This window comes from Nycticebus coucang, chromosome 10 (genome assembly GCF_027406575.1).
Source record: "Nycticebus coucang isolate mNycCou1 chromosome 10, mNycCou1.pri, whole genome shotgun sequence".
NCBI lineage: Eukaryota > Metazoa > Chordata > Mammalia > Primates > Lorisidae > Nycticebus > Nycticebus coucang.
In genome coordinates this window covers 106,928,896-106,944,906 of record NC_069789.1, presented here as the reverse complement: position 1 = coordinate 106,944,906, position 16,011 = coordinate 106,928,896, and the positions used below count along the sequence as shown (strand labels likewise).

The 16,011-nt window shown below is 46.9% G+C and overlaps 1 protein-coding gene across 2 annotated transcripts; it reads right to left on the bottom strand.

The window, feature by feature from the left end:
• Window positions 1-1,194: 1,194 nt before the first annotated feature.
• Window positions 1,195-15,086, bottom strand: LOC128597217 (zinc finger protein 551-like). Of its 2 annotated transcripts, XM_053607406.1 has the most exons (4): window positions 14,832-15,086; window positions 11,543-11,667; window positions 11,010-11,133; window positions 1,195-9,388 (listed from the first exon to the last, which is right to left on the bottom strand). In XM_053607406.1, exons 3-4 carry the CDS (start codon window positions 11,128-11,130, stop codon window positions 7,587-7,589), a joined length of 1,923 nt encoding a protein of 640 aa, XP_053463381.1. In that variant the 5' UTR covers window positions 11,131-11,133; window positions 11,543-11,667; window positions 14,832-15,086; the 3' UTR covers window positions 1,195-7,586. The 2 variants fall into 2 exon arrangements, with proteins under 2 accessions (XP_053463381.1, XP_053463380.1); XM_053607405.1 differs by lacking the exon at window positions 11,543-11,667.
• Window positions 15,087-16,011: the final 925 nt, after the last annotated feature.

The following is a 16,011-nucleotide window of genomic DNA, read 5'->3' as shown; positions in this document are numbered from 1 at the left end:
TTCCTCAGGATTCAGGCCTCACCAGGTTGGGCTCTCAAAGCTCTCCAGAATCCTTCAGAGGCAGGTCTCACCATGCCCCCAGATAACAGTTCCCCAGCAGTGTGAGAGTCCCTGTGTCTGTCACGATTGGAGGTCCATCCCAGCAGGTGGAAAGTCCCTGTAGAAGAAGGCTATGTCCCTATAGAAAGCCCACCCTCATGACCTTCCCACAATGACCAACCCCTGGCTGCCAAAAGCTGCTGAGTATGGCCGTTTCTCTTGCTGCCAAATGCATGGCAAGTCCACTCTGACCAGCCCTCACAACTGGCTGCTATACACTGTTTGGGCTCAGTTACTCTTCTAGGCTTTCCTCTCAATTGCACCTTCCCTGAGAACTGAAAACTGCAAAAGGGCTCCCTCTCATCCCAGACCTCCATGGAGGGGCCAATTGCTCCCGAAAACTTGCCTTGTGTGTCAAAACTCCATCAGTACACTTCTTGTACTGTATGCAGCCCCTTATCACCTTGCTGTGCACCCCAAGATACAGCTCCAGGCAAGGACTCTGCACCAAGCACACCCTGGCTTTCTTCAGTTTCTCAGTTGTACTAGGAGTGTTCATCCAAGTGCTCTTTCTGGTTTGCCATATTGCCCCAGCCTCTTGTTTTATTTTCTTTGTGAAGGTACATCCTCAGTCTTTCAAACACATGTTTTGGTTTATGATTATCTTTCAAATTTGTTTTTAGAGTAATTTTTATGAAATCCTAGGTAAATAAAAAATTCACGTTATTTTCAAATAGGAGTTCCATCATGAAAATAATGCAGTGCAAACAGGTCAAAACGTCAGTGAGGCCAGGCACTGTAGTTCATGTCTGTAATCCTAACACTCCGGGAGGCCAAGGTCGGTGGATTGCTTGAGCTCAGGAGTTCAAGACCACACTGAACAAGATTGAGACCCCATCTCTACTAAAAATAGAAAAACTATGGCTGGGTGGAGTGGCTCACTCCTGTAATCCTAGCACTCTGGGAGGCCAAGATGGGCAGAGTGCTTAAGCTCAGGAGTTTGAGACCAGCCTGAGCAAGAAGACTGAGACCCTATCTCTACTAAAAATAGACAGATTAGCTGGGGGTTGTGGTGAACATCTGTAGTCCCAGCTACTATGGAGGCTGAAGCAAGAGGATAGCTTGAACCAAAAGAGTTTGAGTTGCTGTGAGGAATGATAATGCCATGGCACTCTACCCAAGGTGACAGAGTGAGACTCTGTACCCAATATAAATAATACTAATGTGAAGCCAGTAGATGAATGAATACATGCCCACACAAAAGAAAGACTGATTTTAATTCAAGTTGGGGGAGGACAGAAGAGGAAGCAGGAAGAGGGAAAAAGGAAGGGGAATTGGTGTGCTCCCACCTAATGGGTATATGGCACACTTCCTGGGTGAGGGACACAACTATAACAGGGACCTTACTTAACAAATGCAAGCTTTGTAACCTAATTGTTTGTACCATCATATTAATCTGAAATTTAAAAAGAAAAATAAGTTACATCACAGAACAATGAGTAAAATTCTAACATATGTCTTTATTGTTGTACTGTTTATTTGTTAAAATAATAAACTCATCAAAAGAAAATAGGAAAAAGATATGAACATTTTGCCAAAGAAGGTATACAGGGGGCAGATAAACACATTAAAAAAACGCTCAACACCATGAAGTTTTAGGGAAATGCAATGAAAACCAGTGAGACACCACCACACAAATATGAAGAGGGCTATTAAAAACATCATTTGGCAAATGAAATGTTGCCAGGAATGTAGAGGAACTGAAATTCTCACATATGTAACAGAAAACTTGAGATTAAAATTTGGAAATTCTTTTTTGTTTGTCAGTGTGTGTGACTTTTTTTTTTTAAAGACAGATTCTTGGCTCGGCACCTGTAGCTCAAGCGGCTAAGGCACCAGCCACATACACCAGAGCTGGTGGGTTCGAATCCAGCCTGGGCCTGCCAAACAGCAATGACAACTGCAAACAAAAAATAGCCGGGCGTTGTGGTGGGTGCCTGTAATCCCAGCTACTTGGGAGGCTGAGGCAAGAGAATTGCTTAAGTCCAGGAGTTGGAGGTTGCTGTGAGCTGTGATGCATGGCACCTACCCAGGGTGACAGCTTGAGGCTCTGTCTCAAAAAAAAAAAAAAAAAAAAAAAAAGACAAGATTCTCACCATGTCAACCAGGATGGAGTGCTATGGCATCATGGCTCACAGAAACTTCAAATTCTTGGGCTCAAGTGACCCGCTTTCCTTAGCCTTCAGAGTAGCTGAGACTACAGTACATGTACCCGCCACAATGCCCAGCTAGTTTTTCTATATTTTTGGTGGAGATGGGATCTCACTCTTGCTGGTCTCAAACTCCTGAGGTCAGGCAAACCATCCCCTTTGGCCTCCCAGAGTTCTAGGATTACAGGCAAGAGGCACTGCACCTGACTAAAATTTGGAAATTCTTAAAATATTAATCATTCATTGAATGCCAATACAGCAGAACCTCCACAGCTGACCATCCCCCCATAGTGACCCCATCTTTAAGCTGACCTAATTTGCATAGACCAGACATGCACTACATATACACATCAGTACAGCAGGCTTAGTTCCTTACATTGACCACCCCCATATGTAGGCAGGTTTGTTACAGTTCCTTGAGTAGTCAACTTACAGAGGTTCTACTATATTATAGCAGCGTTATTTGTTATATTACAAAATCTAAAATGTCCCTAAATGTCCCTAAACAGATAAATACATGAACATTAGCTTATCCACAGAATAGAATGCTACTCAGCAATAAAAAGATTATTCAGGGCGGCGCCTGTGGCTCAGTTGGTAAGGCGCCGGCCCCATATACCAAGGGTGGTGGGTTCAAACCCGGCCCCGGCCAAACTGCAACCAAAAGAATAGCTGGTTGTGGTGGGCGCCTGTAGTCCCAGCTACTCGGGAGGCTGAGGCAAGAGAATCGCTTAAGCCCAGGAGTTGGAGGTTGCAGTGAGCTGTGTGAGGCCACGGCACTCTACTGAGGGCCATAAAGTGAGACTCTGTCTCTACAAAAAAAAAAAGAATTATTCAAATAAACATCATTCTTGAATCTCATCTTAAAATAATTATAAAGTAGGAAGAAGTTAGGACGCAACAGCTCACATGTGTAATTCCAGCACTCGGGAGGCCGAAACAGGTGGATCACTTGAGCTCAGGAGTTCAAGACCACCTTGAGCAAGAGTGAAACCCTGTCTCCAAAAAATAGCTGGGCATTGTGGTGGGTGCCTGTAGTCCCAGCTACTTGGAAGGCTGAGGCAAGAGGACTGCTTGAGCCCAAGAGTTTGAGGCTGTCAGCTATGACACCACCTTACCTACTGGGGGCAAGAAAGTGAGACTCTGACAAAAAAAAAAAAAAAAAAAGGCAGTAAGGAAACCAGTTTTTTTTTTTTAGAGACAGAGTCTCACTTTGTCACCCTCGGTAAAGTGCTGTTGCGTTATAGCTCACAGCAAACTCCAGCTCTTGGGCTTCGGCGATTCTCTTGCCTCAGCCTCCCCAGTAGCTGGGACTACAGGTGCCCGCCACAACACCCAGCTATTTTTTGTTGTTGTTGTTGCAGTTTGGCCGGGGCCGGGTTTGAACCCACCACCCTCAGTATATAGGGCCGGTGCCCTACTCACTGAGCCACAGGCACCACCCAGGAAACCAGTTTTTAAAAAAAGTATACAGGCTCAGCGCCTATAGCTCAGCAGCTAGGGCACCAGCCACATACAGGCTGGCAGGTTCAAACCCAGTCCAAGCCTGCCAAACAACGACAATTACAACAACAACAACAACAAAATAGCCAGGCTTTGTGGTGGGTGCCTGTAGTCCCAGCTACTTGGGAGGCTGAGGCATGAGAATCGCTTAAGCCCAAGAGTTTGAGGTTGCTGTGAGCTGTGATGCTACAGCACTCTACTGGGGTGACATAGTGAGACTCTGTCTCAATAAATAAATAAAAATTTAAAAAGTATACACAATGAGTTAAAATTCTAAAAAAATGCAAGTTAATTGACTTTGTAAAAGACATCAGTGATGCCTAGAGAGCTAGGGAAAGCAGGGAGAGAGATTATAAAAGAGTCCAAATATATATATGGATGAAAAATTAAATTTGTTAATTTTCATGATTAGAATGATGGATTCACGGGTTTTTTTATTATTTTTTTGAAACAGTCTCACTCTGTAGCTCCAGGTAGAGTGCTAATGGCATAATAACTCACAGCAAACTCAAACTCCTGGGTTCAAATGATCCTCTTGCCTTAGTCTCCCCATAGCTGGAACTACAGGTACCCACTGAAAATGTGCAGCTATTTTTAGAGACAGAGTCTTGCTCTTGCTCAGGCTGGTCTACGAACTAGAGCTCAGTAAATCCACCCGCCTTGGGCTCCCAGAGAGCTAGGATTACAGGTAAGAGCAACCAGGCCAGGTGGATTCATGGCTTTATAAAATTGTAATGGTTGGATAAGTACACTTAGTTGCATATCAATTATACAAATTATATCTTTCATTAAAGTTTAAAAAGTGATTCCAAATTAAGAGCCTAAATGTCCCTCTTTTTATGAAAAGTCAGGTTGGTGACCGCATGTGGACTCTACCATCTCTCTCTTAATGTCCTGGAAGAGGCAACCTTATCACACTGGCAGCAAATATGGTAAGTAATGAAGGCTGTTGCCACTTCACTCAACAGGAATGCTGGCTGAGTCACAAACCCATCCCTGGACTACAGAATCATCCTTCTCTTTTCTTCTTGATTCCTTGATTTCATGATTTCCTACATGAACAGCAATGGCTTTGAGGTGAACAGTCCAGAGGATACACAAGGCCATAAAAGCTTTACATTAATTTGACAATGATTTCAGATGCAGGAAATACAGTTACAGAGATCCTGAGAATTTCTGTACAACACAGATTCCACACAGCCACACTCCCTGGAACATTAGTGGATGAACTTTTAGAGGAGGCACGTTCCATCTAGTTTACTGAGTCTGCTTCACTCTCTATTAGCACAGAGTCTTGGTACCAGTTACAGTTGCACCTGATACTTGTACTCGGACAATAAATGACACTAGCCCATACACTCCTCTACTCATGGCATACAGCTCCTTTGCAGGACCTGGGGAAGAGGACCCCTCAACAATACTAGGAATGATATAACATCTCTTGTGAACAAGTGAACAAAATTTATGTCCACAGAAGCAGTGGATGCTGTCACAGCTGTCTCCTTTTCAGAATGACTTCTGATCTCACAAAAATCCTGGCACCAGGTCATAAAATAGGAATACAAAGACTTAATGGTCTCTATCCTTGGACAGCAATGTAAATTAGACCAATGCTGGACACAGAGCTGTTTTCTGCCATCAAGTTGTCCTTTCTAAAGCACAGAAAATTTGGGATCAATACAAAATCTGTTCACCCCCTAATGCTCACATCACTATTCTGCTTACCAGTCATGCCATACAATGAACACAACCCCCACACATACAATGTTCAAAACATAACAGGTAAGTAACTTTTAAAAACCTTTATAAAATCATAAGCCACAGAAATGTGCACCAGTTTCCATTATGGTGACTTAGAACCTGGAAAAACTTGAGACAAGAATGAAGCAGCTCATGCCTATAATCCCAGCACTCTGGAAGGCCAAGACAATGGATCGCTTGAGCTCATGAGTTCAAAACCAGCCTGAGCAAGAGCAAGACCCTGTCTATCAAAAACTAGCCAGGCATTATGGTGGGTGCCTATAGTCCCAGCTACTCAGAGGCTGAGGCAAAAAGATCACTTCAGCCCAAGACTTTGAGGTTGCTGTGAGCTATGATGCCATGGCACCTACTGGGGGCAACAAAGTCAGACTCTGTCTCAAAAAAAAAAAAGAATGATCTGAGACAGATGTCCCTGGAAAAGGTAATTCTGCTTACCAAGCTCACAGCACAAAGATTAAATGCTTTGGATCAAAACCGGGTCAGGTCCATGCTCTAAAGTCAGAGAAAAGCAAAAGACAACCTTCTAAGGGACTGGTCTATTCATAATTTTCCCCAGCAAATGGGAGAGTGCAGAGGTTTGCTTCTCTGAGCACATGATGTAGACCTGACACGTGGAAGACATAAAATTGTTTCAGCCTCAAAAACTGGCTGAACAGTTTAGCCAGAGGGGAACATTAGAAATTGTGATTTCAGCGGGGCGCGGTGGCTCACGCCTGTAATCGCAGCACTGTGGGAGGCTGAGGAGGGAGAATTGCTTGAGCTCAGGAGTTCGTGACTTGCCTGAGCGACAGTGAGACCCCGATTCATGAAAAAAAAATAGAAAAACCCAGACAGGCGCCACAGCAAGAGCCTGTAATCCCAGGGGCTTCCGGAGGCTGAGGGAGCGGGGTGCCCGCAGCCCGAGTTTGAGGTTGCGGTGAGATACCACGCCCACCGCACTCTGCTCAGGGGCATAGGGTGGGACCCTGTCTCAACAACAACAACAACAAAAAAGTAAAGAAATAAAGAAATTGTGGGCGGCGCCTGTGTCTCAGTGAGCAGGGCGCCGGCCCCATATGCCGAGGGTGGTGGCGGGTTCAAACCCAGCCCGGGCCAAACTGCAACAAAAAAATAGCCGGGCGTTGTGGCAGGTGCCTGTAGTCCCAGCTACTCGGGAGGCTGAGGCAGGAGAATCGCCTAAGCCCAGGAGTTGGAGGTTGCTGTGAGCTGTGTGATGCCACAACACTCTACCGAGGGCAATAAAGTGAAACTCTGTCTCTACAAAAAAAAAAAGAAATAAAGAAATTGTGATTTCAGGGCCGGGTGTGCTGGCTCAGGCCTGTAATCCCAGCACTCTGGGAGGTAGAGACAGGTGGATCACTTGAGCTCACGAGTTTGAGACCAACCTAAGCAAGAGAGAGATCCCATCTCTAAAAATAGTGGGACGTTGTGGTGAGCACCTGTAGTCCCAGCTACTTGGGAGGCTGAGACAAGAAGATCTCTCAAGCCCAAGAGTTTGAGGTTGCTGTGAGCCATGGCACTCTACTGAAAGACAGTGAGACTCTGTCTTTTTTTCTTTTTATTTTTTTGAGACCTAGTCTCATTTTGTTGCCCTTGGTAGAGTGCCCTGGCATCATAGCTCACAGCAACCTCAAACTCTTGGGCTCAAGTGATTCTCTTGCCTCAGCCTCTCAAGTACTTGGGACTACAGAAGCCTGCAGCAACGCCTGGATATTTTTAGAGACAGATTCTTGCTCTTGCTCGGGCTAGTCTCAAACCTGTAAGCTCAGGCAATCCACCAAATAGGCCTCCCAAATACTAGGATTACAGGCGTGAGCCACTGAACCCACCCTGAGACTCTGTCTTAAAAGAAAAAAAGTAAAAATAAAAAAGAAATTACAATTTCCTCTTTTAGAATTAAAAAAAAACTGTAATTAATCACTTCAAAATGTCCTCCATACCTGAAACTTATGAAAAATCCCTCATTGAAGATGTTCATGAAGTTTAAATGTAGATACATGGCTTCCACACAGTCTCCTCCAGTGCTGTCATATTTAACAGAGCAATAGCACCTTCCCTGCACATTTAAGGTCTTTATTCAGGGTGAACTCTCTGGTGTCGAATAAGGTTAGATTTGCGGCTAAAGGATTTCCTACATTCACTGCATTCATAAGGTCTTTCTCCACTGTGAACTCGTTGGTGCTGAATGAGGTCAGATTTGTGGGTAAAGGGTTTTCCACACTCATTGCACTCATAAGGTCTTTCTCCAGTGTGACTTCTCTGGTGCTGAATGAGACTGGAACTTTGGCTAAACGATTTCCCACATTCACTGCATTCATAAGGCTTTTCTCCAGTGTGAACTCTCTGGTGCTGAATGAGGCTAGCACTTTGGCTAAAGGATTTTCCACATTCACTACACTCATAAGGCTTTTCACCAGTATGAACTCTCCGGTGTTGAATAAGGCCAGACCGTTGTCTAAATGATTTGCCACATTCACCACACTCATAGGGTCTTGTGCCAGTATGAATTCTCCGGTGTTGAATGAGGTCAGATTTGCGGGTAAAAGATTTCCCACATTCACTGCATTCATAAGGCCTTTCTCCAGTGTGAACTCTTTGGTGTTGAATGAGGATAAATTTACGGCTAAAGGTTTTCTCACATTCACTGCACTCATAAGGCCTATCACCAGTGTGAACCATGCGATGTCGAATGAGGTTAGAGAACTGTCTAAAGGATTTCCTACATTCACTGCACTCAAAAGGCTTTTCTCCACTGTGAATTCTCTGGTGTTGAATGAGTTCAGATTTGCAGCTAAAGGCTTTCTCACAATCACTGCACTGATAAGGCATTTCTCCAGTATGAACTCTCCTGTGTCGAATGAGATTGAAGATTTGCCTAAAGGATTTCCCACATTCACAGCACTCATAAGGTCTTTCTCCAGTGTGAACTCTTTGGTGTCGAAAGAGGCTAGAGCTTTGTCTAAAGGATTTCCCACATTCACCACATTCATAAGGCCTTTCACCAGTGTGAACTCTCTGGTGTTCAGTAAGGTTAGATTTGTAGCTAAAGGATTTCTTACATTCACCACATTCATAACGCATTCCTCCAGTGTGATGTTGCCTGTGTTGAATGAGTTCAGATTTATGGATAAAGGCTTTCTGACAGTCTCTGCTCTCATAAGGCATTTCTCCAGTGTGAATTTGCTTGTGTACAGTAAGGTTGTACTTTTTGCTGAAAGCTTTCTCACATTCACTACACTCACATATCTTTTTACCAGTGTGAATTTGCTGGTGCTGAACAAGTATGTTCTTGAAAGTGAAAGCTTTCTCACATTTACTATAGTCATAAAGCTCACTTTCAGAGCAGATACTTTGATGTTGAATAAGTGTGTGTTTGTGGCCTGAGGCTTTTGTGCATTCATCCCACTGGTAATAACTTTCGGTGCTGAAAAATGTTTGCACACACTTCCTGCTGCTATTGTATGGCTCCTCACTGTTGGGAGTAACCTGGTCCTGGAGAGGGCCTATGGTGGCTGCAAAGTCACAAGTGAAAGGATGTGTCCACACATGGACTCTGGAGCTTGTCACAAACATGGCCCTATCCATCTCCCTTTTCCAGGTCTCTTCTCCACTATAATGCTTTTGGTGTTGTTGAAGGTTTGCACACAAACAGAAGCCCCTCACACTTGGGCCATCCAGGTATAATTTTTGCACAAGATGTGTGGTTTCCTGCTCAGCCTGGTATAAGATGTCTTTTGAGACTGGGACACACATCTCACTGAGTTGAGTCTTCTGGGTAGATGGACCCGCCTCAGAAGTCCTGACCTCTGACATTCCATCTACAGATACAGTCTGCTCAGAAGTTACTGCCTTATTCTCTGTTCCATGGCAATAACCTGAAATCAGAGAAATGCCAATGAAACACATGTTCACTGCTGGGAGGGGAAAATACCTATTACAAAAGCTTGTGCGATACAAGCAATGAGTCTGTGGGATTGTACTAAGAACAAGAAAACTGGCTAATGGTTGAGGAATAGGTTCTTCGACATACTGAGCCTTTGAAGAACAGAATAGGTGAGGTAGTTGAGGTTGAAGCAAGGAATAGAATCAGTGTAGAGGCCTTTATGGTACACTCAAGGCTGCCTCTGGTGGTACGGCAATAGCAGTCTGGGATAGTACTAAATCCTGCTTGAATTTGCAAACAGGATTTTGTAAATTTGTGTCTCACCAGAGGACACAAGGATGGGTACAGTATATGAGGAGAAGCAGGGTCTCCAACTCACTCTGTCAACAGCCTTCAGAAGGGCCTTTTTTGTTAGTGACATGCAGAACGTTGCTGGTGTCTAGTCCCAGCAAAATCCAATTACAACTGAGTAGTTGATCATCAAGGATTATTTAAGGATGTGAGCATACACAGCATACCCACAACACAGTGAGTCAAGCTGAAGAACACTACAAAGTAGTAGAGAGGAATAAGTGATGCATAGAGGCCACAGGGTAGAGGTAGACAGGAGCTGAAAGTGACAGATGAAATGATGTATAGGAAAGTGGAAATAAAAATGAGTTATGGCCAATGTGGCACTGCATCAAAATGCTGCTCTGCATATTGTAGGTTCCTATTATGATCTGAACACAACCATGATGCCTTGCCTTTCCCCAGCTGTCACTCACCAGGACCAGGCCTTTTCTTTTTTTTTTTTTTTGTAGAGACAGGGTCTCACTTTATGGCCCTCGGTAGAGTGCCGTGGCCTCACACAGCTCACAGCAACCTCCAACTCCTGGGCTTAAGGCGATTCTCTTGCCTCAGCCTCCCGAGTAGCTGAGACTACAGGCGCCCGCCACAACGCCCGGCTATTTTTTGGTTGCAGTTTGGCTGGGGCCGGGTTTGAACCCGTCAACCTCGGTATAAGAGGCCGGCGCCCTACTCACTGAGCCACAGGCGCCGCCCTGACCAGGCCTTTTCTTTTTTTTTTTTTTTGGCCGGGGCTGGGTTTGAACCCGCCACCTCCGGCATATGGGACCGGCGCCCTACCCGCTGAGCCACAGGCGCCGCCCGACCGCAGGCCTTTTCAAAGACCACCTGCCTTGTCTACCCTGTAAGGCAACCAGGGCTTTCCCTGTAACCACATGGGACTTAAATGATGCAAGTCTTAGGGAAAGAGAGGACAAGTGAGTGACCAATACTGGCTCAGAGCAGAAAGAAAAGTATTACAAAAAAGGAGGGTCTTGCAAAAACAGCCATCGTTCATACGAACAGTGACCATGACAATGCTGGCTATTCCTGTCATAGGTAGGTGGCCGTGAGAAAATGGTAGCTGGAGGAAAGAGGCAGAAATCGGGGCACAAAATACCTTGGATCTGGACATAGTCATCCTGACAAGGAAAAGGCAAGAAAGATGAGAGCTATTAAGCTAAAAAAAAAAAAAAAAAAAAAAACTCCTGAGACCAAGCTAATTCTGGGGTAAAAAAGAAAGGCAGAGATCACTCAGGAAACTGGGAGGATTGCAAGCACCTTACCCAGGGATGCTATAAGTGCAAAGTTCTCCAGCATGACATCGCAGTACAGGAGCCTCTGAGCCTCATCAAGGAGCATCCACTCTTCCTGGGAGAAACAGACTGCCACATCCTCAAAGGTCATACCCTGTCATAATGGGAATAGTTCAATCCATGATCAGCTTCTCATGATTACATCCCAAGTTCATCATCCCACTTACTCCCATAACCATCCTCTAGTCACCTTATCCCCCACCTCAGAGGTAATAGCCAGCCCCATTGCCACTGATGCCTGCTCTCTTCCCACAGTTCTGATCATAAGACTGATACTCTGTCCTTCCACAACAACAGGCAGCTGAATAGACAGACAATATATGAGCTCTGAGCCTGCCATGAAGGCTACACGGTCTCTTGTCAATGTGGGGAGGTGTCACAAATGCTGGTCAGGAAGAGAAGCAACAATAGAGAGGGTGTGATGTTCTGATGTTGGTCTTATCAGGCAACACGCCTCAGTCCGCAAAGATTGTCCCTCCAAGGCAAAAGTAACATGGGCTCACCCTTCACCCATCTTCACCCATGGGGCCGACAGTACACACTCCCTCTTCTTGTGCACATCACTCTGAACCACACCTCTTCTACACAGCTGCATCTCCACAGCCAAAACCTCAAAGGTCGCACAGCTCTGTCATGATGGGGACAGTTCATTCCATGATTAGCATCTCTCCCAAGACCCCAAATTCACCCTCCCAAGCATCCATCCTCTGCTCGCTCCCTCCCTATCTTCCCAACTCAGAGTACACAACAAGCCCCAGTAACACTGATGCCCACTCTTTCCTCACAGCCCCATTCTTCACTGTGTCCCCCTACAACAACAACAGGCAGTTGGGCAACTATTTAAGCTCTGAGACTGTTATGCAAGTAACCGCCCTCGCTTATAAGGCAATTTCCCTGGAATCCCCCAGATCACAGATCCCACTCACCATGGTCTGTGTTCACACCTCATCCTTATGCCCCCAATGCCAGGGCCCTGGGGCCACTACTTCTCTTTCCCTTTGCATGTGCACATCACTCTACCATGCCTCTCTCATAGCCTCACTACCACAGCCACAGCTCCCTCCCTGCCCCACACCATAGGCATCTCCTTACACTGTTATTCAGCATACAGGGCCCAGAAAGTAGCTGGCAAATTCAAGCAGGATTTAGTACTATCACAGACTACCATTGTCTGTACCACCAGAGGCAGCCTTGAGTTGTACCATAAAGGCCTCTACACTGATTCTATTCCTTGCTTCAGCCTCAACTACCAAGAACCAGTTGTGAATCTCAGATCCTCATGGCTCTTTTCTACTTCTGGGTCACACTTGCTGTCCCCTCACCAGTCACAACTTTCATTTTACCAACCAATCTCATTCAAGGTCCAACTCTAGTGGTTCTTTACCCCAGGCCCAGGATGTCCTATACAGACCCTTAATCTAACCTGAAAGCCTGACAGAAACACCCCAGGTCCTACCAAGAGTTATAACAAAATTCTGGTGAGTCTATAGAGAAGTGGATAAGCACCAGCCCTAGCATCACCTTGTCTGAATAACTCCTATGCCTCCACTCCATCCCATGTTTACTCAAGCCCAGAAGCCTGGGCCACATGCCAGACCATATCTCTCTCTGACCCTCCCCGTGGACCTGTGTTGTGATGTCCACTTCCCACAACCAAGGGTTATGGCGGAGACCTGGTCTTTGGTCATCCCTTCCCCTTCCTGGAAAACTATTATCACTGCCATCCTCTAGTAAATGTTGACCCACAGCTCTGCCCTGGTCCACAAACTGTCCACTACTTTTTAGAGAAGTCTGCATTCTGAACCTCTCCTCATAGTTCTAGACCTACGGTTCCAGCTGCCCATAAACGTTTCTCTGAAAATTCTCATACTCTTTTTTTTTTTTTTTTTGAGACAGAGTCTCACCATGTCGCCCTCAGTAGAGTGCCGTGGTGTGGCAGCTCACAGCAACCTCAAACTCTTGGGCTTAAGTGATTCTCCTGCCTCAGCTTCCCAAGCAGCTGGGACTATAGGCACCCACCAAACACCTGGCTATTTTTTGTTGCAGTTGTCATTGTTATTTAGCAGGCCAGGGCTGGGTTCAAACCCACCAGCCTCAGTGCATGTGGCCAGCGCGGTAACCATTGTGCTATGGGCACAAAGCCAAAATTCTCATATTCTTAATAGGCCAATAAGACAATAAAACTTCTGATATTCCCATTAAAATTATGCCTACTATGGACATCTTCATCTCAGCTGATGGAGATTCCATCCTTACAGCTGCCAAAATCAAACTTTCGTGTCATCCCCGACTCTCTCTCTCTCACATCCTCAAAATTAGAAAATTCAGGTAGCCCTCCTTTAAAACCCAACCCAGAATCCAATCTCTTCTCCCATCTCCACACCCACCACACTGGCCCAGCTACTATCACTTTCACGTGGACTATACCAGTAGCCTCCTCTCTGGTCTTCCAACCGTGTCCCTCACCTCTCATGCTGCAGCCACAGGGAGGCTGATCACGCTTGAGTCAGAGCAATGTTTTCCTCCACTCCAAACCTCCCACTAATACTGTCATATAAAGAATGGCCACTCAGGGCAGTGCCTATGGCTCAGTGGATAGGGCGCCAGCCCCATATACCGAGGGTGGCAGGTTCAAACCCAGCCCCAGCTGAACTGCAACAAAACAAATAGCCAGGTATTGTGGCGGGCGCCTGTAGTCCCAACTACTTGGGAGGCTGAGACAAGAGAATTGCCTAAGCCCAGAAGTTGGAGGTTCCTGCGAGCAGTGTAACTCCACAGCACTCTACCGAAAGCAATAAAGTGATAATCTGCCTCCACACCCACCAAAAAAAGAATGGCCACTCAACTCCTTAACAGGCCATTCCAGGTCCGACTTCTCCCTGTTCTCAAGACAAAGAAAGGAGACCTGCAAGCTGCCTCCTTTCCTAGTTTTTGCATATACATATTGGTAACTATGCCTGGGACGACATTCTACATGTCATTTACATTGATTGCCAACAGCATCATACAACCCTTGGTCTGGACTTAGGACCCTGATTTAATACTTGTTTGAGGGCCCAAGTCCCAAGGGTAGAAAAGTGTCAGGAGAACAATTCCGAGGACGCCAGTAACCCAGAGAACACATGAGTCAGTAGAGGACTAGTGACCCTCACCAGTTCTGGCTCCCTAAGTGATTCTATAGTGATGGGAATCTGTAGAACGGAGGAGGCCATGAGAGTCAAACAACCACAGCCACGTTCCACAGGTTCAGGTCACCCAGGGCCCATGCCCACCTTGGGAGCCAGGTGGTCTGGGATGGCTGCAGGATCTCTGGGCTACCTCTTACCAGCCCTTTAAGCCTGAACAAGAGCTGGACATTACCCATTACCATGCCTATTCCCATCTCTCTTCCAGTCAGTTCTTCCCCTGAGGCACTTCCGTAAAGCTTTTAGATCCCCATCTCCGACGGTTCAGAAATCTCCCAGCCTTCCAGTACCCTCACAGTGAAGGTCAGATTCCTCAGGTACAACTCTACCTCACTTCCCATTCCTGCAAACACAAGACCGACCCCGGGTTCCCCAATCCTGTCGACTCAGTCGCACCAACCAAGCTTTCGCACAGGCGGGTCCCCTGCCTCTCACACTCTCCCACAGCCCGTCACACCGGGTGTCAGAAATACGGCCCCCACCCGCGAGCGCCTCACTGTCCCGGACACCGGGGCCTGGCTTACAGGACGTGAGCAGGCGCCCTCACTCGGGGCTTCAGGACTCGGCTGGGTGAGGACCGGCGAGGCCCGGAGGATGCGTCTCTTACCTGAGCCGGGTCCCTCAGTGCGGCTGCCGCCATCGGACTCTGAGGGCGGAGCGCGGACCGGACACAGCGGTCCCTACCCCAGGCCGAGCCGGGCCACCCGCGGCGGCGTCGCAGACTCCGAGACCTGCCTCTCGCACCTTCTCTGTCCAGTCACCCTGCTCCGGACTCCGCGCTCCGGAGACTTCAGCAAAGTGAGAAGAGAGAGAAGCAACAGTGACCGCCACGAGGAACCACTGCAAGTCCTGCCCCATCGCGATGAGCATTCTCGGAAGTGTCCCTGTCCTGAGCTTTCATTGGCTCAAGTCGGCCACCATGTGGCACACTGCACTCGGGGTAGTGTAGTTTCCGAAACTCCGTAGGCCACGTTGGAATTTGGCCAGCCTTGACCTGTGTGCGGGTGGGTGAGGAGGAGCGGTGCACCAAGCAATCAATTGGCTACTTCACCTTCCGGGAGCGAGGGAGGGTCTCACCTCTCCTTAAAGGGGCCGTTTCCAGATTTCTGGGGAGTGTAGTCTGTAGCTGATCACCAAAGTATTAGACTCTCAGAGACACTGTAGACTCCCTGAAGCTCTCAGCTTGCTCCCAGAGGCCGCAACTGTTATTTCAGATGATCTCAAAGGGTGCACATCCAAATGCGCACATCATTCCATAGAGATGCACAGACAGAAAATATGTCCACTCTTTTTTTTTTTTTTTTTTGTAGAGACAGAGTCTCACTTTACCGCCTTCAGTAGAGTGCCGTGATGTCACAGGACTCACAGCAACCTCTAGCTCTTGGACTTCCGCGATTCTCCTGCCTCAGCCTCCCGAGCAGCTGGGACTACAGGCGCCCGCCACAACGCCCAGCTATTTTTTGGTTGCAGTTCAGCCGGGGCTGGGTTTGAACCCACTACCCTCGGTATATGGGGCCGGCGCCCTACTCACTGAGCCACAGGCGCCACCCAAAATATGTCCACTCTTAATGGAATGTAATAAACACTTTCTTACTGATACTCAAATGCAGGTAATGAGAGGCGCTAGAGTCAGTTTTGTTCCCTGTACAATCAGTCAGGACCAAGACAAAAAAGTGCTAGTCAGTGCCATGAGGTGGAAGATAAGGAGGGATGTTTTGGCCGCTGTGAAGCACAGGATAAGGGAGCATCCCTGCCTCTGATTCCCAACAGAGACCGTCTCCCTGCCT